At 35.2% G+C, this 14,665-nt stretch overlaps 1 protein-coding gene across 1 annotated transcript; it reads left to right on the top strand.

The window, feature by feature from the left end:
• Positions 1-261: 261 nt before the first annotated feature.
• Positions 262-13,375, top strand: LOC126366784 (endocuticle structural glycoprotein ABD-4-like). The gene is made up of 4 exons (XM_050010032.1): positions 262-390; positions 5,867-6,000; positions 6,675-6,846; positions 12,255-13,375. Exons 1-4 carry the CDS (start codon positions 388-390, stop codon positions 12,408-12,410), a joined length of 465 nt encoding a protein of 154 aa, XP_049865989.1. The 5' UTR covers positions 262-387; the 3' UTR covers positions 12,411-13,375.
• The last annotated feature ends 1,290 nt before the right edge of the window (positions 13,376-14,665 follow it).

The following is a 14,665-nucleotide window of genomic DNA, read 5'->3' as shown; positions in this document are numbered from 1 at the left end:
GCTTATACCTTACAATTCTTCTGCCCTTATCCCACTCTAAGTGGAGTCGGCACAACTATAAACCTAGTTGCTATTATTTACAAACTAATTATAACTAATGAACATAAATGAAATACAAAGAATAACTAATCATTGACCTAACCGCAGTAGGAAAAGTTAGGCGTTGTAGCGCTGCGCTGGCGACACAGCGACGTTGACGCATAGCGCATAGTGCATGCGCTGAGATGCGCTAAGATGCGCTGGGATGCATCGCGGGTCGCACGAAGTTCATAGGTAAACAAGCAGCTATATAAACTGGCAGCCGTGTCACCGAGCACACAGATATTCTGCCTGTGATCACACTCACACCCCTAGTGCTGTCATCTGCAACCTGCCCTATTTAGAAACATGGTGAGATACTTGTCAATTGTTTTTTGTTAAAATATTTGTATACGAGACAATAAAAGTAGTAAATGTGTCGAATTTACGAATTTCAGAATGAAATGCGAAGATAAAATTAAATCATAATTATAATTATATATATATCATATTCTGATATGAAATGGAAATATATAACTTTTACTTATATTTCGAGTGCATAGTTTTTTATTTAAACTACGCATTTGGAATAGGTTTGTCTAAAATTTGTTTTACCAATTAAATGGCAATTTACCTTACCTTAGACTGCATTCCTTAAATTCCATAGAAATATCCGTGAATTAAATGAATGTCTATATATTCTTTTCATATATTAATATATTTGGAACAGAGCAGGCTAGATTAGATACGATATTACGTATATTAGTTTCAAATATTTTTTGAGGAGCTTTCTTGTATATATATATATATATATATATATACCATTGCCATGCCATTGTTCTTTGCAACGACTCAATTATTCGGAGACTGCAGCCTTAACTGTAAAACGTTTAGAATTTTAATGTTCATTAGCACTGTATCGCTAGAAGGAATAACTACTCTTCATTCATAATAAGAACGTGTTGTGTTGTGTTGCCCCGCAGTGCAAAGTTAGATAGGGCAAAAGTCAGCACGTACGGTCCCAGACTAAGTTAATAAGATCTTTGTCGAATCACGGAATCCTTTCTTTTCCATTCCGACATTTTATTCGGCCCTACCCTCATCACGTTTACTTGGGAATGTGTGAGCTTCCTTTGTCTTAAGCACAACGTAAAGTGATGATAATAGTGTTTTATGAAATTGGTGTATTCACATAAATCCTTTGTATATTAAAATCCGACCATTTGTCAAATATAATGGATCTAAAGAGTTGAGAAACTACTTGTATTTTGTCTCTTCACTCAAGACAAAAATCTTCTAACGTGTGGGATGTGAGGTGGATTACCAACCTCTGCAACCCTAGTTTCAGGGTTGTTATTGAGCCGCCAAAGGCCCCTGACATCGCTCATGTAACTATTACTCACTTACATCAGTAAGTAGTAACCAGGAGCAACGGCTTTTATGCCTTTTGAAGCACGGATCATCTTACTTTCGCACTATCAGGTGATCAACCTGTAATGTCCTAACCAAACTAGGCATAAAAATAATGACTTACTTTAGAATCTTCTCCTCCCATCAACCCTGTTGCCAGGTTTACTTCAGAATAATTCAATCTAGTTATTGGCGTGTGGTAATACGAAAATTCCAAAATTCAGTATGCCTTTTTAACGTCAAATTTGTACATATACGCTTCGTCCGATCAAGTAGTTAAATGCCACTTGCGGTAAAACTACGTCAAAAAAATTCGCTTCTCCCTTCAGTCCTCCAGTCTTAAAATGACCAAAGCCAATAACACATTGCATAGTTTCCAAAAGTACTTTTTAATTGTGTTTTTCTTGTATATAATTTCCATATATAAAAAACCATTGACCTTTATAACTGGTGCAAATATAGTTTCCAATTCGGTATTTCTTTGTATTGAATCCTTCTCAACACGTTATCTATCTAGCAAAATGGCAAAAAAAAGAATTAACATTTGAAGTAATAAGTTGGTGATCAAAACTATCCGAGCAGGCATGCGATATTGCAACTCCGAGGATGGAAGTCGCTTAAAAACATACTTAATATACTCTCAGGATTACTTAGTGTCAAGACTAGTGTCGAAACGAAACATGGCAATTACTAGTTTTAGGTACTTACTTCAGATGCTTCGTAGTTCATAAAGTTTAGTGCAATTGCTGGCATACAACTTTGCGGAATATAAATTTCAAACGAATACAAATTTATGTTTCCTTTGAAAAATCATGTACTTACTTAACTAAAAACTAATATAATTATTATTTCAATATTGACTATCGCTGCAGTTTAGTGGTGAGAATAGTAGGGTTCACGGCCTGAAGATCCTATGTTGATTCCTTATAGGTTGTGAATGATAATAGTTTGGGATTGTCCTAGTTTGGTTGGATGGGGATCCAGCCTGTACTATAATTAGGGGTAATTATTCGAAAATACGTAAAGGTACGTTACCTTTTGCTGCGTGAATTATCTTACATGACTTTATTTTACGTAGTCACGAATGTAGGTGACCAAAATGAAGACATTTATTTTATTGGAATAAACAGGGATTCTGGTTTTATAGTAGTAAATTAAAATTAAGTTGTTTATAACATCGACATTGTCATACAGCCAATAAAGTAAAAAAAAAAAATCAAAGCAAAGAAGGAAAAGAAGTAGTATGTCAGGATTTCGATTCTGGTTTTTGCTTCGGTAAATTGAATTCCGTATTCTTTGCTTCCCAGTAGCAAAAAGGCATGAGTTTATGAATGTATTGACATACATGAGGCTGAGCCCTCAGCGCTTCCCATTTGTCTAAAGCTATTTGCAGCAAATCAATTCAAGAGAACAAATGTTATACAGGATACCAAAAACTACTACTTAGTTTATAAAATATGACAAGGTTCTATACTTAGTGCAAAGATGAATGTTGCAGAAACCATTGTCGATTCAGACGCGACTTATCACGCGAGCAGTCATGCCATGACCGGGTAATTATAGTTTGTCACATTTACCGTGTACAACAACGTTGCCGCTTGAATGTCGGCAAATATCATGAATGAAAAGCTATTTACATTTACTTGATAGTTCATTGCAAAGGTTAAGAACGTAATATGATATTGAGACGAAGATTTACGCGATATTAATGTTTTAGATTACAGAATTATTGCGTTGGAAGTATTTGCAATTAAGTACCTATGTTTAATATTATTTTACAGCTTTTCCATATTAAGTACTTCATTTGTTTAATGAGGGACAATCAACGCTCCCCAAACACACGATAGATGGCGTAGTTCACTTTAACGTGATAATTACCAATTTTCTGATTGCTAGTGTACATAATTATTCAAAAATGTATTGTAATGGCAGAGGCATATATAAAACTAATTGTTGCTTGATATTTGGATCATAATATATATAAAATACTATATTGTTTCTCTTTATTTTGATCAGAATAATAATGGGTGCAAGTTGTAATTGTACCTTGGTGTAATAGAAAGGGTAAAAAAACAAAGATAAAAATCATGTCTGTTATCTATGAAATTAGAAGTTTAAACGAAAAACTTAACAACGCCATCTATCGTGTTTTCGGGGAACGCCGATTGGAAAGTCCCTTACTGTGGTTCAAAGACCAAACAAAAACAGGTCAAGAAATTAGTGAATTGAGGGATATCGCCAAAATATGAGTATGTAGGGCCCATGCCGCTTATTCCTGGAGTGGACTATAAGCAACCCAAGTACTTATATTAGTTACATAAATATATCGCATTTCTGAAACTAAATTGACTTGTCTAATAATCAAGGAATCATGCAACTAGGAACACGGAATACATTGCTTGTCACATTCGTAGAAATTGTCAAACGCGAAAGAACATCACGAACTATATTAAAGGCTATACACACTACCCGTTGCAGTAAATGCAATAAGGTTGAAGTAGTACCAACGTAAGAATTTATAAGGCTTCATCATAAAGTGGAAATGATGAGATATTATTATAAAGTTTTTCCATCCTTTGAAGCAATGATGCCTGGAATATGATATTTTTGATTGATTATTGCGGATAACTGGAACAGTCTTCAAGTGGGAATCAAGAAGGTACTTTTTTATTGAAATTTACTATAGGTTTATTATTTTGACTCGCAATGGCAGCAGTGGACAAAAAAAAATAATCACCTCAGTTCAAGCAATTTCCAATAAGTACCTTTTAAAAGTGCGCATCAGAAATGTCTTCTTTCAACACACTTCACAAATTGTCTGTTTCTCTTACAGCGGTAGTGAGTAACCGCTTTATTAAATTTTGCCCGTATATGCATACGTACGATTAGAATCGTCTCCGCGTGCACTGCGGTTTCGTCAGACCTATAAAGGTTCGCATTGTTCGTGAAGAAAGTACTTTCGAGTCGCGCCTTCCGGCACTCGAATGCGCTAACTTATAGCACGCACGTTACGTTATGCTTTTGAAAATGAACGATACATCCTCTAGACTCCTAATAACAGACGAACTAGTTTTGCTCGTCTGACAAATAACGTTTGACTAATCGCAACTCGCATCCGTTACCTTTTGACGTGTTTTGGATCTTAAGCGAGCCAATCAGAACGTTTTTACCTCGGAGACCTCAACTAGTTGACAGAATGAACTCCACGAAAAATTCAACATTAGGCGTCTAATTGGTAGTATCGTCGATGCTTTTGAAAATTATGTACGATGGTGATTTGCGTATGAATGGATACGTATTGCATTAAAGTTATTTTATTGTAGATTTAAACCAAATATTTGTTGGATGTGCTAATTGAGTTGTACAGCTACTATGACATAAGCTCTGTGTTGTGTTTGGTAACAACCTTTTTTTTAGTCTTTTATTTACTTAAGGCCTTTTAACAAAATTTGTTATGCCAGCCCCATCGATCAAGACTGACTAAAACTTTAATTCTATTGAATATAATATTCTTTGAGGCATGAAAAAGGTGATATGTTTCGATTTCTTGTTTCATGCATGACATGTAATTCTACCTTTGGTCCGGGTTGAGATGGAGTTAGGTTTTTGTATTGTAGTGTTTATAGCTCTTTTCTTTTGTATATACAAACGGGAATGTCAAAGCTGTTAGGTTAGGTTAGATCCTGGGATAAATGCCAGAGGGCGTTTGTATATAAGAATAGACCCCATAAAAAAGAGTTGGTGATTTGTAGTCTAAAAATGTCTACATTTTAATCATGTTTATTTATTTTACTGAACGGATATATGTATGTTTTCGCTGTAGAACATTTGAAACGCCTGCGATAATTTTGCGATTCAAATGCAAAACAAATTTTATGTGTTTTTATGCTGCCAGGCGTTAGGGATGTCGCCTCTTTATTCGAATCACCTACTTTTAAATATTTTATGGTCTGAAATAAGAAAGTAACTATGGTGTGGTGTTTTATTATCCCGAAACTGTACATTTAGTCTACTGCAGGATTATTGTACTATAGGACTAGGCGAAAGGGCTGGTAAATTTTGGCTTCGCCATAGATACTAAGACTATTATAATTTAGTATATTTTCGAATATAGAGGGAAAATGTTATATTCATTTATTTTTACTAAATGTGTTTTGTGTCTCAATATGAGGGTTGTCATCCCTTTAGGTAATAACCTCTTTTTGAAGATAAAATATATTTTGATGTAATATCTTTAAAGTTTCAGTCCCACTCAAGTGGAATCGGAGCGTGTTAGTGTTTACGAATTGTTATGAATAAGGTTTAATTTGAGGAACCTTTATGTAACGTGGAATTAAATAAATAGCTAAATAAAAAATAATCATAATTACAAAGACAAAAACCCTGACGCTCAGTTATTGATATTTTATTGTCAAACTTAATTTTCTATTTGTTGCAGATTTCACCGACATTAATAGTGCTGTTCGCAGTATTTAGCTCTATTTCGGCGCAAGCGCAAAAATCATCAGAACCTATACCTATTGTGCGGTTCGATTCTGAAGGACCAAATGTTGACGGAACCTATAAGTGGCTGTAAGCAAAATAATTTAAATAATTAATTACGTATTATTTAATTTCACATGACTGTATTTAAGTTGGATGGTGTTGACAAGAAAAATGTAGTCTTCACTCGACCATCGAAGACTCAAGCTTTCAACAGAATTATTCCGCGGTTTAATAACAACCCTGACACTAGGGCTGCCAAGATTGGTATGCCACCTCAACTGGACGGAACTTAATTTTGACAATCAGACATAACACATGAATACAGTACAACTTGGGCGGCCATATTGCTCTAGAGCAATTTCTTCTTGGCTACCAGGAAATAAACATTTACTAGACTTAGATGCGGGATGGTGCAACAAGAAATACATAAAAGTATACTACAGTTAATATAATAAATAGTCAATAATACAATATTAAATATGGGCATAGACTAAGGAATAATACTACGTATAGAACGGCAAGTCTCCGCTCCCCACTGGCGTCTGAGCTAGGTTTACCTCACCCCCCCCCACCCTCGGACATAGTTTAGACTTGAATCGTATGTCGATTTAATTTCACGATTTTTATATTACTTAATACGTCACACACACATATGCACATGAACGCTAATGTCAATGTGTAGCGTCTGTGTAAAACGATGTTGTTTATATGAAGTGTCCTAATAAAGTATGGATTTTATTTTTTATACTTGCATGTTCCAGTTACGAGACCGGGAACGAGATCAACGCTGAAGAGTCAGGGTATGTGAAGAACTTCGGCAAGGGAGAGGGCGAGGAGGTGCAGGTGGCGGAGGGCAAGTTCAGCTTCAAGACGCCAGAGGGCACTCTCATTTCCCTCACATACATCGCCGATGAGAACGGCTTCCAACCACAGGTGAGGATATATATGTGTTTTTATTTTTGCAGCTACAGGTATATTGTTTACAAAATGTTTTAATAATTGAATATATTATAAATGCTCCTAATAAGCTTCGCCATAATTTTGTTATATTGACTGTTTGACAAAACTATGAATCCTATGCGAATACATGATTAGATTTGAATATATTGATTCGGATATACGTACATACTGGTACTTAAAATTTTCTAGCTAAAAGTGTTCCTAAAGTATTTAATGATGTATAAAGTATGGAATAGTCATTGTTTTTATACTTTTTGACATATTCAATCTGTTCTAAAAAATATATCATACATTTTTAACCATGGACATAGATTTTTTTTTCTCTTTTAATGATGTGGTACTACCAGTACTATAGTAACATATTACCAATCATCATTTATTATCAAAAACACATTGTAGGTATGTTTTTCTTCAGACTCGATCCAGTGAAGACGCTTATACGGGTCTACTAAATACGAAAAATGCTATTGTATATTAATAAAAAAATAAAATCTTAATTTAATTTAAAAAAATAAATAAAGCAAAGATAAGCACGTAAAAAAGGACTTCAGAAGTAAAAATGGTAATAAAAATATTTTAATCACAGAAATACTATAATCCTAGTATCTTTATTACGCTAAGAAGGTTATATGCACATTAAAAGATGCGCCCAGGCAGCTCTCGCGACCGTTGTGTAATCGCACATAAATAAAATTACCTCTTAGCACCTGCTTAAACAAAATGGAAACCGCCCGAGGATTAAGCGAGCCTTGACATCTTTTTGTTCTGCCAGTACCACAGGACAATCGGCGTGATGTCATTTAAAACTTATACATCACATGCATACGATATATCGTCGTTTAAAATGGCTACCTAAGCCAAGTAAAACAATAACATCGTAAAAACTACCTAAAAAAATTAAAGTCTACTTAAGTCTTAAAAGTAAGCGCCATTTTGAAAAATCTCATCCGGAATCAGGAAGCGTGATTGTGAATTCGAATGTGATTCCAGGAAAAAAATTATAAGTAATCTCAATTTTCCGAAATAAAATTCATTGATTGAAACGAGGTTTTGTTGAAAAAAAAAACATTCCTAAATGTCATTAAAATAATTATATTTATTTACTTTATTTAATAATACAATTTGTCGCATAATCAGAAACATATGTAACTTCGTCACGTCCAACTAGACGTGTAAGTGCTTTGAATGTCATTAACAAAAATACTTACGAGCTTTGTACTATAAGGCAACGATGTCCATATCAGCACCCGCGCCGCGGCACAGCAACCGCATCGCGGCTCGAATTATATCGAGGCTTTAGGCCAATAGCCGTAAGACAATTCATTATCTGCGTTGATAGCATTCGTAAACATGAGAAACAGTATCGATTGCTTGTAAACTAGAAGGCTCAATCTGAAAAAGATATAGAGGTCGTTTAATTATACTTAACTTCAACTAATTCTTTTATCCCCTGTTGGGATGTGGAGCTCGAATTACAAATTTCCACTGCTCGCAATCTTTTACAGTGTCTGTAGCTTGCCAAGAATGTTTAATTCCCGATCAACCGAGCGTCATCAGGTCTCTTTGGGCCGCCCTCTTCTGCGTTTTCCAACCAAAACTTAACAGTAGCGCGTACTTGTGTGCTGGATTGGGTACAGTCATGAGCAATATAATGTACCCACTTTAGGACTCTGTCGCACTAACATGTTTGACATTTAGTGAGACTTACAGTTCAATTTGTCAAAAAAGTTAATGTGACATGGTACCAAAGTGTATACATATTAATGCTCGTGACCGTACGAATAAAAAGCGTGATTAGCGGGTTTGTTCTCTCAAATGTCTAAAATCCTGTCAGGCAGATGGTGTGCTTTGTAACAATGATGGTTGATGAGTCATTTTAGGAACGCTATGGTTCATCATCCGTCTTAGGACTTAGTATCAAGAGCAACATGTCTCCTGATTACTTATGGAGCTGCTTACTCTTAGAGGTCACAGCGTGAGATTTTGTATATAACTCTGATAAAAAACGCTTAGTTTTCTTGTACGCCACGGCGCTAGTTTTGAGCGCAAAATAATCAAATGCCTATCAACCATCAATCGGTCAGTAAAACCATCTATTCAGCTGCGATGGCGGAGTTGGAAACACGCAAGGACTATCTCTAAATAGCAAAGTTCAAATCCCGTCCATGGCTTCTGAGTTTAATACAATAAGACAAGGTTTAAATCATTGTGACAATCTGCGTGCCGCTAAGTTTTACTGTAATTCTTTACCCAAATACCTCCACTCGATGAAAGCAAGACTGTTCGAGTCGAGTCAGAGCTCTCAGCACTCCCCATTTGTCCGGCCAAGTAATGACTACAAAGCAAATGTAACATAAATTATATCAAAAACATTAGTTTTTTAAGCCAATAATGAGCTTCCTATACCTAACTATATTAAACAGTTGGTATAGAACGAAGTGTGAGAACACTATTAAAGGATAACTTAATGTTAGCACTGTAATTTGTTTATAGTGAAATATGCTAATGTTAAGGATCCACAACAATTATCGTAAGCACCGTAGATAATACATAATTATCTTGTTGATCTTAGCTTCACTAAAACCATTCTACCCGCATAAAGTTATCGTTCATTCTTATCGGAGATCTTGTAAGGCATAAACTGAATTTGCGTGTCTAAATAAAATTGTAACTTGTATGCGTTTTTTATGGAAATCGCTCAGACGGGTTGCAAAGTTCGCTCTAAAGTCAAATAAAGTTCGATTATCAGAGATAGAGCGACAGCGAGTTAACCAAATTCGTGAAAACACTTCGGCGCCTTATAGAATCACATTGGGATGTGGTTTTTGGTGACAAAATTTAGCAATAGACACGTTAGTTCCAATCCAGGTAAAAAATTGTGATCTCAATTTTTACCCGGAATGAAATTGAGACTTTGTTGAAGAAAGTTGCATCAAAGTGTGATTTTTCAAAAAGGCATTGCCGTGGTTTTCACTATAAGGTGAAGACCTAGACTCACGTCCGTAATCCCTTATAGGGTAGGCAGATCCACTAATAAACAGAACTTTTGATATGTAACCCTGCAATAAAAATACGTATGGTAACAGGTGAACTAAATGATGTACAGAAAATCGTATATATCACACATATTATATTTCACTAACATGAGCTGCAAAACATTTTTAAACGTCCTTATGTGCTCAGTAAGGAAAAGTATCGCAAATAGGTAATCATCTAACAATCGCTATTCGGACCCCGCTGACACTCAAACAGACGTTTTATTTCAACTCTACCTCAAACAGTAACCTCTGAGGCAACATCAGTCATAACATAGACAATACGCAAGAACTTATCATTGACCCACAAAAATAAAAATCTGAACGTTTTTATTTCTAAGTTTAAAAAGAAATACTATCAATTTAGCTTAAATAATGCAATATATCAAGTTGTAGAGAAACAATACTTCATACAATCTTTCACTGGCATTTCCTTATTATCAAAATGTTAAGAACGCCGGCATTATGACAATTACAAACGAAATAACAAATTATTGGCGTGTGATGAGCAACGTTACTAAATATTCAGAGACAAATGGTGTGATGTAAAGTCTTCGAATGTCTATCAGCTGTTAATAAGTTGTGCCATAGGTCATCGAACTTGTCATTTTTACGGTCAAACGTATCATTTAAATGCTACAAGGCTTAAAGGCGACTAATTTTGTGGGAATAAAATAGTGGGTATTAATGCACAGTTGCAATATAGTTGCAGTTGATACAATATGTAAATGTAGAAGCAAAATGAGATTCGATGTAGTATCAATAGTACGTTGGTACATAATAGATAGTAAAATCAAACCTACATTATAGTGGATAATGGCTTTACATTACGAAACACGTGATCACAACAGCATTACTAATCCCATTATCACTGCAAAATTTACGCAGTTGGCCTCTAAAGCTGAACTATAAAGCCATGTGTTAAGTCTTCTGGGAGTGGTCGCAGTACATCACCAATTCGCAGAAAACTTGTAGAGACGCTTGACTCATCGTTGCGTAATGCAAGGAATACGCTGAGCGCAGGTGAGTCCTGATTCTCAGTTAGCTAACGTGTGTGCAAATGTCGTAGTAAAATATCAGACGCCGACCCGTGACCCGCTCTTGAGAAATGGGAAACGCACGTCGTCGACATTGATACTCATTTTAAGATTCGACTTTTTTGTCTCTGCAATGTTAGTATGGAGCCGTGGCAGCTTAGTTGGTAGAACGCTTGTCTCTCACTTCGAGGTCACAGGTTCGAATCCAGCACATGCCTAAACCAAAGATTGTCGACTTTGTTTTCAAATTCACGGTTATCACACGTTCAGCGGTGAAGGAAAACATCGTGAGGAAACCTACATTCCCGAGAAATTTCGGAGGTGTACTTCAGGCTGGGTCAGCGGACCCTGTGAGAAATGGGATAATGCTAGGGAGGTGAATGTTAGTATGAAAATACTGTCCTGTGACGTCATCAATAAAACCGGTCAAACGTCTTACTCACTGTTTTATTAATACAAAAGTAAAATTTGAAAATTTGTCGAAAAGTAAAATGAGACTGATTTTTGATCATGTCAGATTGGCTTCTATTTCTAGATTAACATTTTATAATCTATCTGTGACCTAGTCAAATACTCTATTCCGTGAGATATTGCCTCCTGGTCTGATCGAATGTTTTAAAGCCTATTCATCGACGACTATTATCACCAGCATCGGCCTCGATTTACAGGACCGGTAGCCATTTATTTACATAATTTCGCCGTGCAAGTTAATTTGGATACTCAATTTATATACATTACGCGACCGATTGTTAGGTGACGAAAGATACGCCTAACTAATGTTGTCAGTAGGTCGGCGAATTCGATTGTCTCTCGAATGAAAATAAAATATACTGTGGTCAGCACCGGAAGGCATGAAACTTGAAATAATATTTTGAAACAGTTACAATATAATAAATTAGTTACTTTTGTCGTGATTAATTTGTGTGGGAATATTTTACAAAATGGTTACATACTTACCTAGTATATCCTCCTAAGGCCCGGATTTCCAGACACAATAGTTAAACAATGGGATTAGTACTACTAGTAGGGCCGTGGGCCTTAGGAGGATAAACATAGTTTCATCTTATTTGCAATATCGTCTCGTCTTCGACAGTAGTATTTGAAATAAAATAATTAAGTATTCCCAACATGTGTGTGTATTTCAAAATTATTTCAGTCTTCTTTATTTATCGTGTGGGTTATGAGGTAGATAACCAAACTCATCAATTCTGGAATCAGAGTTGTTATGGAGCCACCAAAGTTACGTTACCTTATTTCAGTGTAATAAAGTATATTCTTTTGTAATAATATTTACTAAAAAATATTCCAGGGTGACCATCTGCCGACGCCGCCGCCCATCCCACCAGCAATCCAGAAGGCTCTAGATTACTTGAAGACACTGCCCCCCTCAGCTACAGGCGCTGCTTCAAACGTGCAGCCTCAGTACCAACCTTCACCATTTAATAAGCCTAGAGGTAGATTTTAGTCGCGTTTAAGACCAAGATTATCGTGTTAGAGAGAGGCGACACGAGTGTTGCCACCCCGATGCGTCGACGCAGTGCCACAACGTAGAAAAACATCGTGTGACATGTATTTGTGAATTTATATGTATACGATGCTGCGTCGCCGATCAGTCGTTGCAACGGACGCAACGTGTGGCCTCGCCTTTATATAGTGATAATGTTGTTAGATTGAAATATAAAGGATGCATACTTGTTGGAAATAAAACTTTTCATTATATATGATCATCAGTTTTTCATATTCATTTCATATCTCACACTGCACAAAGAAATAATGTATAAATATTTCATATTCAATGTCTAAGGCCGGCTATAGACCATTGTGATATAATTTAGACAAGTTGTAAAATGAAAATCTATATTTTATGTTGTATTCTGAACTAATTGCTCTATTTTGTTTAAAATACTTAGTTATTAAATTGATTGATTAGTTTTTTCATATATTCGTGTCCTGTGCTAACAACTATCAATATGTCTATGAATATAGAAATTGATTATGAAAATACAATTGAATATTACAATTTTGTGCATTATTTCTTGACTTAAATAAAATCATAACGTAGGTATATTTCTACTGAGTCTTCGGCAAGTCTTACAAATATTTGGCGTAATACTTATGTCACTTGTTGTGTATGTGTATCTACTCGTATATTAAAAAAAAAAACTTGTAGTGGGTAAATAAGTATCACAGTGGCCATATCATAATACTCGTATGCGAATCATCACTTTTCGAAGATGTACACTTTAGCAAACGACACTTAAAAGTTGAATATCTTGATACAGTTAAAGGACGCTTGCTTTCTGTAGGCAATTTCATACATACTTACTTAGTATTTTTGGCTAGTAATAAGATGCTTATTATGTTTAGTATAATATTATATGTTAGTATATTACTTATATCCAGAATAAATGTATTTAAATCCAGTTGAAATACTTTTTTTAATGTTCAATTTGTATGGATAGACTGTTTTCATTATTATCATAATCACACGAAACGTATATAATAATTATAATCTTTATAAAAATAAAAATAAAAACATACGATTTTTGATAGTTTTCCTTTACTTGTGCTGTAAGACCACCCTTTTTGCCAAATTTCATGATTATAGGTCCGTAGGATTTTTGTTTCTAAATCTGTCTCTATGGCTTGCGTTGATTTAGAAGCTTGTTTTTTACAGCTTTATCAGACTAATTGAGAATTAGAAGTTAATTTCAAATTGGAAACGAGTGGATCTATTTAGAAAACGGGTCTTGACAGACAGACGTATGAACAAAATGATCCTATAAGGGTTCCGTTTTCCCTTTTAAAAATCGGAACCCTAAAAACATAAAAGTGTCATGCTTTTTATAAGAGGTAGACTATGTCTCTGAAAAGTTGTGGCTCTGCTGGCTCCGAGTTTTCCGGCCAAGTAGTTAATGCCATCTGCGGCAAATGTTCAATAAGTCACGTCAAAAAAAAAAACGCTCTGGTCCCGATTGGTATAATGGATAATTATGTTTTTATGTATGTGTGTTTATAATAGTATAAATATCATATAAGGTGTCTGATATTTCAAGGTGTCTGATATTTATAATATAAATCTCATGTGATCTTTAAGTTTCAGTTCTCACAACACTAAATTTTAATAGTGCGTAGATAATCGCCTTATTAATAATAATGGCTATCTTTTGAGACGATTTCGAGATTTACGAATATTTATAGGTTCATCTTCGATCAAGCTGACCTTGCTTTTGTTTCACAATGTGATTTATCTTTTTAAGTAGACCACTCCCTACCTTTTAGAGGATCCTAAACCGTCTTTATTAAGGTCAAAATATGTTGGTTGGTATTCAAATCCATGTTATTTGCGTATAAATGATGTTTTTCAATTTAGTTCACTTGCCTTGGTGCTTAAATGTCTTCTTTACTGCGTGCGCAGGTGTAACGTAATGATATCATTGGGTGTATCTTACAGGAAACGAACCATAAATCGTTATAAACAAAACCAATCAGTGTCGCAAGTCGCAACGTACAATACTAAAGATGTTTAAAACTTTTGGTGTTTTGGTGTACGTACTTAAATTGATATATATATATATTCGGAAAGTTAAGTAGGTAAAGGAGAAATTAAATTATAGATGCAGTTTCAGGGGAATCGCAGGACAGATGAAAATGTCCCTGTCCGGCAGTGTGAACGTAGTATCTAGCCTTATTATTCTTAAAATTATTCGTGTCATAACT

The sequence above is a fragment of the Pectinophora gossypiella genome, chromosome 5, assembly GCF_024362695.1.
Source record: "Pectinophora gossypiella chromosome 5, ilPecGoss1.1, whole genome shotgun sequence".
Classification (NCBI taxonomy): Eukaryota; Metazoa; Arthropoda; class Insecta; order Lepidoptera; family Gelechiidae; genus Pectinophora; species Pectinophora gossypiella.
This window is presented reverse-complemented; position numbering and strand designations above follow the sequence as displayed.